Raw genomic sequence first — 13,643 nt, forward strand, 5'->3', positions numbered from 1 at the left:
GTTCAATAGGTATATTTTTAAATATTTTTTTTGAATTCTAAAAATTTAGATTTTGCGTAGGTAACCCGTTAATATAAAAATCTTGGGGCAAAATCAATTTGAAAAAATAATTCTAATCTATAGGTAGATGGTAAAAATATTTAAGATCAATACAAAATCACTATTGTGTTCATAGTTAGTTTGATAGTTTTGTTTTTTGGAGGGAGGGGTCTCAATAAAAACAGCTTGACACAATATTATATCATCTAACTAAGTCTAATTTTCAGATCTTAAGTCCTATAAAGGAGTATCAAGTTACAGGTTACTCTTTTCCCTTATCCAGTGGCGTAAGGGAATGTAGGCAGACTGCATTGGGGGCCTTATTATCCAGAAGGCCTTTGTGTCGGTTTAAAACGGCAAAAAAGGGCCCATTCAGAATACTAAAATTCATAATATTTTGCGCGGGGACATCGTAGACAGATCACAGCAGCTGGTGGCGCGAATCGCTGTTATCAGCAACGCTGAAACGCACGTGCATGCCGCGATAATAGATAACACGGGCGGCAACAACGGCACAAGGTTATGGGCAAAAAACCGATACCTTACAAGTTACCTGTAACAACGTAACGTTAATGTTATTCGATTGCACCAGTCGATCGAGCAAGGTTGCGTTTTTCGTTAGTTGTTTAGTGTGTCCATCGTTCTCCCTCTAATATCAATTATTGCGCTTACCCACGCCAATGTGTTACCCATAATACCATTGTCGCTGCCGGTGGTGTTGAACTTGACAAACAAAATAAAAGTGAACGTGCGCGTCTGACGGTAAAAGTAGGTCAGCTTTATGATTTTGAGTTTAACGAGTACTCACAGACGTACACACAACACACAACCACATTGGCGTACTTAGTACAACTGAAGTCTGCAAACTGAATAGTAGGTAGGTACCGGCGACCAATAATTGCTATTGCTACAAAAACTTCTGTAGGACTAGTATTGTTGTTTTTTTTTACTTGTTAACCTTTTGCTATACTCGTGTACCTAGTTAACTTTGGAGCCAGCCAGTCGAACTCGTTCTCCAGCAACCTGTCCGTACTACATTGAAGCCACTACCAGTACCATCATAAGTGTGGCTACTATTAATTATACCCTATAATCGCCAGTGTGTCGATGTTTACCAAGAATAGCGGTCATTACGATTTTAAACGCTCCACCATGAGTGAGTATTTGAAGAAAAAAAAATGTATACCAAATATTTAAGTATAACGGGTTCTAAAAAACTAGACTACTCGACAATTTTATCACTACCTATATTTTCTATCGATAAATGATTCGTTTTGTTTATTCAGTTTTCGTAGAAAAGCGTTAAAATGTTTAATTATAATATTATATAACAAGTACCATTTCTTAAAAATTTTAACTGACTTACTCTAGAGAGAATTATTGTATTATTTAACTGTAATTATTATTTAAATTATTGTTGTTTGCTATTTTAAAATAAAGTGTAAACCTACATAATGATCATTTTAATACATGGCAATCATTTCTTCTGAAAATAATTGCAATTTGTAATTATATCTAAAAGCATTTTAATTTATGTTATTTTACCATATTTATTTTATAATTTTATAATAGTTACCAGCATATAGTTGTAAGTGATGGGAACATAAATGGTACATTTTACATTTTAATCAAAAACAATTTTACAATACATTACCATCAACTATAAAAATAAATTTAAAATATTTTAATTTTGCTCTTCTGTAAATATACTTTTTATTCCTTTTTAATTTTTACTTTATCAATTTACCTAGTCTATATTTTTGTCTGTCTTAGTCTGTTTTAATTAAATACTTAGAAATTCATTGATTTTAAAATAACATATGAGCAGTGCTATCAATGTTAATAAAATAGATAAATATTAGCATTGAATTTAAACTACACAGAAAAACGATAATGTACAAATTAACGGTGACCAAATTTCATCAAGAATTCCTACTGGTTGTCCTCGTCATAGTTTTGACATAATTAATGTTAGAATCCCTTTGACCGACGTATTCTCTATTTTATATTTATAACTGTTAACAAAATAACTGGGCGGAAAAATTAAATTTTTTTTTTAAGGTTGCGTAATTAATATAAGTATTGTATTATGATTTTACTCGTAGTTGTAGTAGTACAATAATTTGACAGTTTAGTGTTGTTAATGAACACTGTTGATATGATGTTCCATTAATACTTGCCCTTCAATATATTAATTAATGACAATGAAATCACTGAAAGGGTAATTTAAATATATCTTTTTCGCTTATTGCTATTTATAATAGTATCAATAAGAATCTTATTAAATAGCTTTGAGTTGGTAAAGAATTTTTTTTTAACACATCTGCATTCCGTTACATTTTCTCTGCGACAATACTTTGACTAGTGCTAAAGTATTTTAATGTAAACCATTTTTTTCCCCGAAGATTATCTTATAATCATTTTTAGCCATTATATAGAATTTTGTTGACAGTAACAATTGTACAGTTAATTAGTTATAATTAAAAATGTTTTAATCGTTTACAAGAAAAGAGTAAAATGTGATTGTATCTTCTATTCCTCTCATGATAGCAATGAAGTAATAAATATGTTTAGGTAAATAGCAGTGGTATATTTTATTCTTAATTTGTATTATACTTACGTAGATAGTACAAAAAAAGGAGGAAGAATATCTTTTCCAAGTTTTATTAATCAGCATAAATTAAAATTGGGTTACGACACAAAAGCTTTTTAAAAATTCCTAATGCAATCCAATTAAAATAGTTGTACAAAGATATCAATTGATTAAAAAATGGTTAATTAAATCCAATGTTTTGATGCTGCCGAAAATGTTTCAACAATTAATTTGTATTATTTTAATTAGAAATATTTTTTGTTATCATCAATACGACAGCTTTACAATGATTCTTTATATTGTAGTGGGCACTGCGGACTCCACCGTTAATTAGTATTATTTTAATTATTTACGGTCAATGCTTATCGTACCGTTCAGTAGTTTTATAATGTGGTGGTATCTCATTCAAGCACTAAAGTTTGTTTGTTGTTTTTACAACTATGTTTTAGAGATAAACCACCGGCTAATTAATTTTAAACATTATACACTGTGATTCAATAATAATTATGTTGCGATTAATATATTTTCTTAAAACGTTGACTTCATTGCACCTATTTTGATGTATTTTCAAAAAAGACACAAGGCCCAAGCTTTCTTTAATGAAATGCATAACACGGTCGGAACCTTTTTGTCAGACCGTTAACTTTTTGAATATTAATTGAACAGAGACTTTTTTTTTTCTTTCGACTTCTATGCATGTGCGTGTACTGTATTTCAATGTGTGAATAATCGGCTCGTAAACAATGACCTTTTGACAGTCAAACTACTACATAAACTGGATTATTCATTGACTATTAAAATACGTTAATTTTTTTTTTTTAGTTACTGCCAAATATTTGAACCAATTGTTGCAAAAAATAAAAAAAAGGTCATTCATATTTGCTTGGTTTTTCTTCGTTGTCCATTTTGGCGTACTCTATTAAATGACGGACAGTGGTTTCGCTGTTTCGCTCAAACAAGTCAAGTGCCGTGTGATAAATGTTTTAGCTTAAAATCTGCGTCATTCGGTTACAATCCTGTTTTTCAAGTGCAATCTCGGGCGGTTCTAGTCTACGATATTTGGGTGGCGAAAATATAGTATTAATTTTCGTTTACTACGTCTACACGTCCAATCGTGTGTGGTTGTTCGCATTTTCACCTTCAAACCGTTTGCCAGTAAGCTTGTTGTAATTTCCCATTAGGCGCCAGAGGTAAGTGTGGCCGTGGCCTCTAAATCGCTGTGACATTCGATTTTTTTTTACAAAAAGCGTACACTTAGAGTATCATTAAATATTAATTGACGTTCATCACCCGAGGAAAAACGCCATTTTCCTATCATGTTTTAGGCCTAGGACTTGCTTACCGACCCGTTTTGGTGTATATCATGACAATACGACGTAGATCTATATTAACGTTTACTTGTTTACTCGCACTGGTAGTACATACCACGTTAAAATACCTTGTTACTGCCGGTTATGTAGATTTTTCGTTTTAATTTGTGACACGTTTGTTTACAATATATTGGATATGCGATAGTGATAAAAATTGAACAAAATATACGTATTACGTTTGTTGAAATTTGTTCATTATCTTAGGTTCCCAAAAACCTAGAGTAAGCTTACAAATAAAATGTTGACAATATGTAAATTGTTTTCCAATTTTTAGTACTACAATATGTTTACTCTTAGGGTTGTTAACTGAATTTTCATTATTTCTTTTATGTACAAAAATAAAAATTGTAATATAATATTTGGGTCTGTTCTGAATTCTGCAGAAATGTATAAAATCAACGTTTAAAATAAATCTAAGAATTATTTTAATGCTTGATGTGTTGAAAATACAAAACTAGTCGTGTTGCACTAAATCTGAAACCAGATTTTAGATTTTGCGATGAAAATGCTTTTAAAACTAATGTATTTTAGTTCTTGTTGCATATAAAACCAAAATCAAATTTTGTTGCACAGTCAGTATTCGTCTGAAATCTGCATAACAGCGTGGTGTAACCATTTAAAGGTTTTAATTTTCTTATTTTTAATTCTACGAATAAAGTCTTTAAAATTCTTTATTTTTTGTTGGGACTTGGAGATTTCTCTATTCCGACTAACTTTCTAGCAAGGACAATAAGGATTTTCAAAATTTTTAAGAACCTCAAACCCAATTTCTTTAAAACAGAATGTATAATATTTGAATTTGTATTTTTAAAATCCCAAAAATTTGGACTTTGCTTACCTCTGCTTATTATAGTTAACTGCATATTTGACGACTCTAAAATATTGTCTTTTGAGATGTTGATTAAGATGAAACAGTAAGTTAGTTAAACTAAGTAAGAATATTAAAACAAAAGTTAGTCCCGTTTATGCACATATGATCAACGTTGTCGTCTCGAGAATTAGGTTAGGTGTATTTTGCCTCAATTATTCGTTTTGTACAAAGATTAGCGTTAATTGATCTAGATTATTATTAGTAGGTACGTCACAGGAGTACCTTGTTTTGTACTCTCTCCGTTGTTTTTGTCTGTATTGTTAGCATTACTTTTTATCATACGTGTTATACAGAGCCTAATTTCTGAAAATGTATTTTGCAAAAGTTCTTTGACAAGTCAAATAACTCGCCTTGGTTATTATATTATATTGTACTCGGGACCTCTACTACTTGTTTTAAACCCATTTCTGCCTAATATAATACTTATACTTGTTAGCCATGGCCGAAATGCTCTTGACTTTTGGTACGGTGTAACTTAGTTGTGTAATTTATTCGACTACATTTAATCGACAATTTTTTAATGACAATGCAATCTGATTTGGCGGCGACCAGTTTTGAACGAGTTGTTCGCGTACGAAAACTAATAGAATTAAGTATTTTATGCATTCGCAATGCTAAATTTCCTTGATCATTTGGCTATATCATTTTAAGTATAGATTCTTTATTTTTTTTTACTAGTAAAATGACTTACTGCAAACTAGTTTCTGACAAGTCAAAATAGTAAGTTGATCCTTTTCTATTTTTTTATATTCAAAATATTATTACCTTGTGCTGTTAATGCTGCGTTTTAAGTCTAAAGTTGAAAGAGAAGTAGCAGTATAAAATAAAAATAAAAAATCGAAACTATTGTGTCATAAAGATTGGGACAAATGTTTAAAAACTTGGATCCATAAAATTATTAAGTAGTTCAGTGTATTATGTGTACTTACTTTGATCACTCTGTACGCGATGTACAATTTATGTGAAATTAACAAAACGATCGTTTAAATTAAAATAAAATGATCTGTCCAGTTAGAGGACGTGATAAACAACTTAATTATTCAACAACTTGTTATAATTAATAATTAGGTACCCGCAATAATAGCGTATTTCATTAAATTTATATGTATGTAAATTCACATATTACAACAAACGTCGAAGAGGTTAATAGCGATTAGATATTGGGTTAAAAAACGAGTATTTTTTTTTTTAAGTGAACTGTACTAAAGGCAATATTTGTGCTGTTTATAAATTATGACCGATAGTTTTTTTTTTAAATAGATTTCCTTTTAATGATTTGTATTTGGCAATTGCTTCTGTTTTTTTTTATTGATATAAGTTGTATAATATAGGTACACGTTATATTAACTTATAATCGGGGTTTTAAAACCTTAATACTACTGTTGTAAATATTTTTACTAGACCAATGAAATGTCTACTAATAACGCAATTTATTAGTGTATTTCTATTATACTTTATATAATTGCCTGCGTCAATTACTAAAAATAAATAAATCTAAACCATAAAAACGTAATTAAGTATTGTTATCAATTCGATTAGTTCGTGTTCATTTAAATTGGACCTTGAAATTAAGAGCCATGCCACAGCTGTCAAATATTACGCTAAATTTTAAAATGTATTTATTTGGTACCTCTGCCTTTTTTTTCAATTGCAGTTTTATAATTTTGTTTTGTTTTGTGTTTAGACAACTTAGACGAAGCGTTGACCCTTATCAAAGCGTCCTTGAACTCCCCTCAAATGGACGTCGAGGGATCCCATTATGATCAAAACATTACCCATTTGATTGTTGTGATGGGTGCATCGGTGAGCAACAGATTTTTCTTTATTTTTCATTGTCTAGTGTGAGAATTTTGATTGATGATTTTTTTTTTTAATGTTTTCAGGGAGATTTAGCCAAAAAGAAAATCTATCCCACGCTATGGATGTTGTTCCGCGACAATTTGATCCCGGACAAAACTTATATTTACGGATATTCCAGATCTAAGTTGTCCATGGATCAAATTAAAACAAACTGCGCACCTTACCTTAAAGTACGATATTTAATTTACCAACGATTGTTATTGTTGTAAAACTAATTAAAATGTTTTGTACATTATAAGTGCAGTGAACACGAAAAAGGACGTCTCGCTGAGTTTTGGTCTTATAATTTCTACCTGAGTGGATCTTATGATGATCTAGCCGATTACAAGACTCTAAGTGAAAAATTGGCCAAGCTCGAAACTTCTGGACTGTCTAACCGTTTGTTCTATTTGGCAATCCCGCCATCCCTCTTCGAAGTGACCACAACTCACATTCAGGAAACATGCATGGAATGCAAGTCAGTAAAAAATATTTGTACAAATAACTGGTGTGCCAGAAAATAAAATATACTTTTTTTCAAGAGGTTGGGCTCGTATCATCATTGAGAAGCCATTTGGCCGTGACGCTGCTAGCTCTGAAAAACTCTCCAACCATTTGGCAACTTTATTCCGAGAGGATCAAGTGTATCGTATTGATCATTATCTCGGCAAAGAAATGGTTCAGAATCTGATGACATTAAGGTAAAATAATAATGATTAAATTACTCATAAAAATTGTTTTTATTTGTTTTACATATATTATTAAATTTTATGGCTTCAGATTCGGAAACCGGATGTTCAACACTGGATGGAACAGAGACAATATTGCTCAAGTACAGATTACTTTCAAAGAACCTTTTGGCACTGAAGGTCGTGGTGGATATTTTGACAGCTTTGGTATTATCAGGGATGTCATGCAAAACCATTTGCTTCAAATTCTCAGTTTGGTCGCTATGGAAAAGCCAGCGACAATTCATCCTGATGATGTTCGAAATGAGAAAGTAAATTTTCTTTTATCCTATAAACAACTTAATTTAATTTATAACTTCAAATGTACACACATTTTGTGACTTAAAAAAAAACTTTTGTTTGATGTTTTTCATATTTGTACTATTCTACACTTGATAATGTTTGCTTGAAAAATTATTTGTTTATATTTATATAGTCTCTGCGTTTGTCTTAGGTAAAAGTCTTAAAATGCATACCACAAGTAGAATTGTCTGACGTAATTCTTGGACAGTATGTAGGAGACCCAGAAGCTAATGAAGACCATAAAAAGTTTGGTTACTGCGACGATAAAACTGTACCTCCCGGTTCAAAAACTGCAACCTATGCATCTGCTAAATTGAAAATTAAGAATGAACGTTGGGATGGTGTGCCTTTCATCTTGAAGTGTGGAAAAGGTATGGTTACATTTTTGTGTTAAAAAATATTCAATATAAATATTTTATTTTTTCTCTAGCATTAAACGAGCGAAAGGCCGAAATTCGTATTCAATATCATGATGTACCCGGAGATATATTTGGAGGAGTTTTGAAGAGAAACGAACTTGTTATACGAGTACAGCCTGATGAGGCTGTGTACGTAAAAATGATGACCAAGCGACCTGGTATTGGATTTGAAATGGAAGAAACCGAACTAGATTTGACTTACAATAGCCGCTACAAAGTAATGCTAATAATAGGACTTTATAATGTATATTTACATTTTTTTCAATTTCATTTTCAGAATGTCAAGTTACCCGACGCTTATGAGAGATTGATATTGGACGTGTTCTGCGGCTCTCAAATGCACTTTGTGCGTTCAGATGAGCTTTCCGAGGCCTGGCGTATATTCACTCCTCTCTTACATGATATAGATGCGACCAATCCAGAACCATTACCTTATAAGTGAGTGATTTTTAAAAAAAATTTGATTGTACAAGTCGGTTACATCATATTTTGCCTGTTTTGCACAGATATGGAACTCGCGGACCAACTGAAGGAGACCAACTCGCCCTTTCCAACAACTTCAAGTATTACGGATCTTATAAATGGGTAAAACCGCATGCTTAATCTGAACAAAACAAAAGACTACATTGAGATGAGGTTTGAGCCTTAGATTTAAAAACTAATAATATCTATATAAAATTGTTTTATATTTATGTTAATTTATATAATAATAATGCATTTCACATATTTTTTTTTTGAAGTTTTTTTTTAAAAAATGTTTTCTTGTAATAATTTAAATGTCTTATTATTTTTATTTTGTAAAATGTTAATTTTTTTGTAAAACTATTATTTTATTTTAAATTTTACTCTGTAGTCTAAGCAAACCTAAGTCGGTGATATAGTATAGCCATATTGTTTTTTATGAGCAGTAACTATTAAAGAAACTGTCCATTTTTTAGTAGTTATTGTATAAATTGAACACTTTGCCAAGTTTTAGAGTATTAACGATATTGACGTTTTGAACCAAAATATCATGCTCAGTATTATTCGAGTACTTGTCTAATGATCGAGCCTTGATGCATGTTCACTATAATAGTTTGTTTGGTTTTTAAATTATTGTAAGTTAACAGGGTGTGGTAAAGTGTTTTAGTGATATGTTTGTAATCTGTAATTGTTTTAGCAGGCCTTAGCGAATTTATCACTTGTTACTTGTTTACCATGAATATTGTTTTCTTAATCTTAAAGTTTTGCAGGGTAACTTATGTTGTTGAAATCTCACCTTATTTTAAATTTTTGTAAAAAAAAATATGCTATGCTGTCATAATTTAAAATATATATTATATTCAACAAAAATTTGAAATTATTTAGTACACCCTATCTAACATTGTTATCTAAAATTTACAGTATCTATTAAACATTTTATGTTTAAATTTAAGAAAAAAATATTAATATTAAAAAAACAATTGATAAGCTGTTTGTATTTGCTATCTACTTACACAAACGATTTTTGAAATAAATATTTGTCTAAAAAGTTATTCATACCATCATGTAGCTTAACAAACCATGAAGACCCATCATGAGATGGTTTCTTGCCGAATTCGCTCTCTGGGACAGGACGTCAGTCGGTCGCCGAAGAGGGGGATGACGGCTCCTTTTTTTTAACCGAGTGTCAAATCAGCGCTAACACACTGTGGCCTACCCAATCGGCAACTCTTTCTCCTATTCAAAATTTAAAAGTTTTTACCATTATTGCAACTGGCATGCATTACATGAGAAAATTATGAGTTGATAACAAAATTTTGTCAGCTTAATTTTTTTAATGTTATTATTGCTTGGTGTAAAATTGAAAACTACTATACTTGTTTACATATAATTTAAACACCTATTATAAAATGTAATTAATTGTATACAAGTATTAAACACTGACTTTTCCCTTTTTAAAATATCATAAAGAACAATTTCCAATAGCATATTTATTTAATTATATAACCGCCTGGCCGGCTTAAGTACAAATAATGTGAACCCCATTAGCAATTGTGTTACAAAAAAAATAATAACGAGAAGAATAAAATATCCATAAAAAAGCAGCAGCCTAACCAGATGAAAAATACATTTTCTTAGGAGAAGAGTTTTTTTTATAATTAATAACTATATACGTAGACAATTATTGAACAGATATTAGACAGACAAGTATTATAATATAGACAGGCTGTATAACCGTTGTTGACATATTTGTTCGTATATACAAAGTGATCAAGAGAAGTTATATTATCTGCTTCCAGATTGAAAAAAAAAATAACAAAAATTATTGGGCACTATTTTATAAGTATCACCTATAGAATAAATTTTGGTCATCGTTTTTACCTTTGTTTCTTGTAAAGCCACCATGGTTGACCTAAATGAAATCGACAATAGCTCTAGCATGACATCTTGGAAAACTTCATACCATGCTAGATGATCTACTAATTTAATGGCAATATGTAATTTGTTTAATATGAACTCGGTTCCATTACAAATAAGATTACAACACTATCTGTGTGTCTACTAAACCGATTTCAATTTTTTTTTTTGTTACAAAATTTTACATCTTTCAAAAGTGGGTTGGTCAAACTTTTATTTTAGTTTACAAAATATTTCTATAAATGTTTATATTTTTACTTTTTTTATGGTTTTTATCTAATAAATCAAACAAATTTTCTAATAGCTAAATCGAAATCGACCTTAGTCTCAAGAGAGAAAATTGTAAGCTTCATTTAAAGAAAAAAAAATTAAAATCTGTCCAATAGATACGCTAGAAAATTACTTCTACGAAAGACACTTTTTATCAAACTTTTATCACAATTGAAGAAAAGTAACTTAATGTTTTTTCACCTTAAACTTTGTCGGCATAAAGTCCTTTAATAAATAGCGTTTTCCGTTCCCCTTTAACGCCGCAATAATTGCCAGTTTTTGGATAATCAAATTAAGTTGGTTTGTAAAGTCATGTCAGAATTATAGCAAATTACCGGTCTCTTATCATTTTTCGGACAACTCTTGATTCCCGGACCGTGATAAGGCGCGTGGCCGATACTTAGACGAGTGTCTTTTGATGTACAGCGTTTGGTACCAGGGTTGAATGCGGCAACCACTACTATATCGCAGACTTGACGCGTACACGATCGCAGTGGAAACATGGACAATATATATCGTCTGGAATCGTACTAGAACAAGTGGCGAACAATGAACATCGTCGGCGCCCATCGAGCTACCAGGGTCGCATGTCGATGATGCACGTGCAAGTGATTGTCGTCGTTCAACGCCGCGGCGGCGGCCACAGAGTACAGCCACAACACCGCCGCGACGCAGACCGCGAGTTTTCTCATACATTCCTGGTACCTTTTACACGTTTCGTAATCGTATGGTTTTGAAATTGAAGTAGCACACACCGCATGCCGTCGGTTTTTGTCGATATCTTTTTTTAAAACCTTTTTTTTTTTATTATGATTAAGATACACTTTTTGTGATAATAATTTAGTACTCTATTGAAAATGTACTGAACACCACTTTTTTCGACGCGTTAAACATCTTTCGGTTTTACCGTACATTTATAAAAAATTAAAGATCAAAAAATATGTATTCTGGATAAACATGAGTTTATTGCGAAGTTATAAGCTGTCTAAAAACTACGATAACTTAGTTTCTAAAAACTTTATCGAAAATCGCCCATGTGAAAACTTAGATAAAGTCTTGATCGTTAAATTTGTATAGATGTACATTTACACTAAACCCGTTCCTCATAAGAAATGTTTTACTTATTTTCAATTTTTTTATTATTATATGCTCTTCTTTAACTCTTTAACACGTGCGTACGTTTGTACGGGTATTTTTAAATCTTGAAAAATTAATTTAACCCACTTCCCAACATTGTAAACGGCTGAAATTTAGCCCGGACATTCATTTTGGATGACAATACAATGTTCCGTCATAAAATTGGTACCCGGACATCCTGGTCGCAAATGTCGGGTGGTCAAATATGGATGTCATTTCCAACAATTCGGATTTAAAAAAAAAAAAGCTATTTAAGCCACTTAAAAGTCGTATAATATTAAATGTTATCGCAAAATAAATCTGTGTACCTAAGTATAATGTTTTGATGAAATTAAAAAAAAACCTTGACTATAAATTGCTTCTGGTATTGCGTTTTCTTTTTACATTTTCATCAAAAGTATTTTACTTAGGTACACGGATTTATATTGCAAAAAAAATTAATACTTATAAGATGTTTTTGTGGCTTTAATAGCATTGTTTTGTTGTGAAAATCCGTATTTTCGGATTACTATCACTGGGAAGATAAAATTAGGGTTGATCGCCTATCTTTAATAATTTGTTGCCGTTGTTTTATATCTTAACTAGCAATAATATAATAAAGATATTTTTAAATACCTGTTGCTGTTGATTTTTCAAAACGTTAGTTTTTCCTTTAAAAAAAAAGTTTAATTGCAGACCTTAAGTGCTAAGATTTTGCATGAATAAAATAAATAAATAAAAAGTTTCCACATCTTTTAGGGGATAGGGTTTAAGATATTTTCTTATCTTAAGAATAATAAGAATAATTCCATTTACATTCGGAACTAATTGAAGTATTTTTAAAAAAGTTACCTATAGAGTTCCGTAATTTTAAGTTGAAAAATAAGTATATTTTTTGGGTGTTTTTGAAAGCAAATGGGGGAAATTGTTAAAGTTTTGGCCCAATTAAGTACCATTCAGGTACAGTTCCTGACCATGAAAAGAAAGGTTTATTGGTTTAGAAGATATTGCGGGTTGAGACTAAAAAAATAAATAAAATAAAAACATATTATTGTAAAAAAAAACACCTTCTTAGATATCGAAGCTAAAAATAAAAAAGACGATGTACGTCGTACAATATTGTAAACTGTCATCAACATTTTAAGATTATATAACCGCTGCAGACAAAATAGGATTGTTTATAATTTACCAACAATGAAAACAAATAGTGAAAAACATTGACAACAGATACTATATCAGTGAAAATTGTGATGAATATTAAATATAATATTATGTACACTATCATAGTATACCAAAGCTTACAGACTTGATGATGTATGACGCGTCAGCCGTCATACATCATCATACATCTTCTTAGTTTGTTTTATTATGATAGTTGAGATTTATAGTCAGTCACTAAGTATTAGTTATAACGAATATGATATAACACTGTATAACAATTATTTATTTTTATACAGTAAAACATATTATGTAATGTATCAATTAATTGAAGCACAGCTCAATACTGATGTGAATGTATTCAGAGGTGAAGTATAAGCCTAATTCCAATCCGGTCTTTATCTAACCCTATTTTGGGGGTTCTAATGGAAAACATCCCAAAAAATAAATTATATTAAAAAAAGCTGGAAAATTTTAACAGAGTTGAAATGTTTTTTGACAATTTATTAGTTATTTTTTTTATTGGTTATTTTTTTATTATATTTTGTTCGTATTATT

General features: G+C 30.7%; 1 protein-coding gene across 3 annotated transcripts; it reads left to right on the top strand.

Moving 5' to 3' along the window:
* The first annotated feature begins 592 nt into the window (after window positions 1-592).
* Window positions 593-9,479, top strand: LOC126837108 (glucose-6-phosphate 1-dehydrogenase X). 3 transcript variants are annotated; one of them, XM_050570910.1, is made up of 11 exons: window positions 593-916; window positions 1,022-1,195; window positions 6,558-6,676; window positions 6,757-6,903; window positions 6,973-7,190; window positions 7,255-7,413; window positions 7,493-7,712; window positions 7,895-8,114; window positions 8,174-8,379; window positions 8,440-8,600; window positions 8,669-9,479. In XM_050570910.1, the coding sequence occupies exons 2-11, from the start codon at window positions 1,147-1,149 to the stop codon at window positions 8,763-8,765; spliced, it is 1,596 nt and encodes a 531-aa protein (XP_050426867.1). In that variant the 5' UTR covers window positions 593-916; window positions 1,022-1,146; the 3' UTR covers window positions 8,766-9,479. The 3 variants fall into 3 exon arrangements, with proteins under 3 accessions (XP_050426867.1, XP_050426868.1, XP_050426869.1); XM_050570911.1 differs by having other exon boundaries at window positions 593-912; XM_050570912.1 differs by lacking the exons at window positions 593-916; window positions 1,022-1,195 and adding an exon at window positions 3,536-3,822.
* The last annotated feature ends 4,164 nt before the right edge of the window (window positions 9,480-13,643 follow it).

The sequence above is a fragment of the Adelges cooleyi genome, unplaced genomic scaffold (genome assembly GCF_023614345.1).
Source record: "Adelges cooleyi isolate 19-005CV unplaced genomic scaffold, UGA_ACOO_1.1 ACOO_flye_CR_arks_rails_tigmint_CR_PRNA_247, whole genome shotgun sequence".
Taxonomy (NCBI): Eukaryota; Metazoa; Arthropoda; class Insecta; order Hemiptera; family Adelgidae; genus Adelges; species Adelges cooleyi.

Coding starts and splice junctions, on each gene's coding strand:
- LOC126837108 (XM_050570910.1), top strand. CDS start 1,147: ATGTTTACCAAGAATAGCGGTCATTACGATTTTAAACGCTCCACCATG. Junction 1,196..6,557: donor TTTTAAACGCTCCACCATGA/GTGAGTATTTGA, acceptor TTTTGTGTTTAG/ACAACTTAGACGAAGCGTTG. Junction 8,380..8,439: donor CTTACAATAGCCGCTACAAA/GTAATGCTAATA, acceptor TTTCATTTTCAG/AATGTCAAGTTACCCGACGC.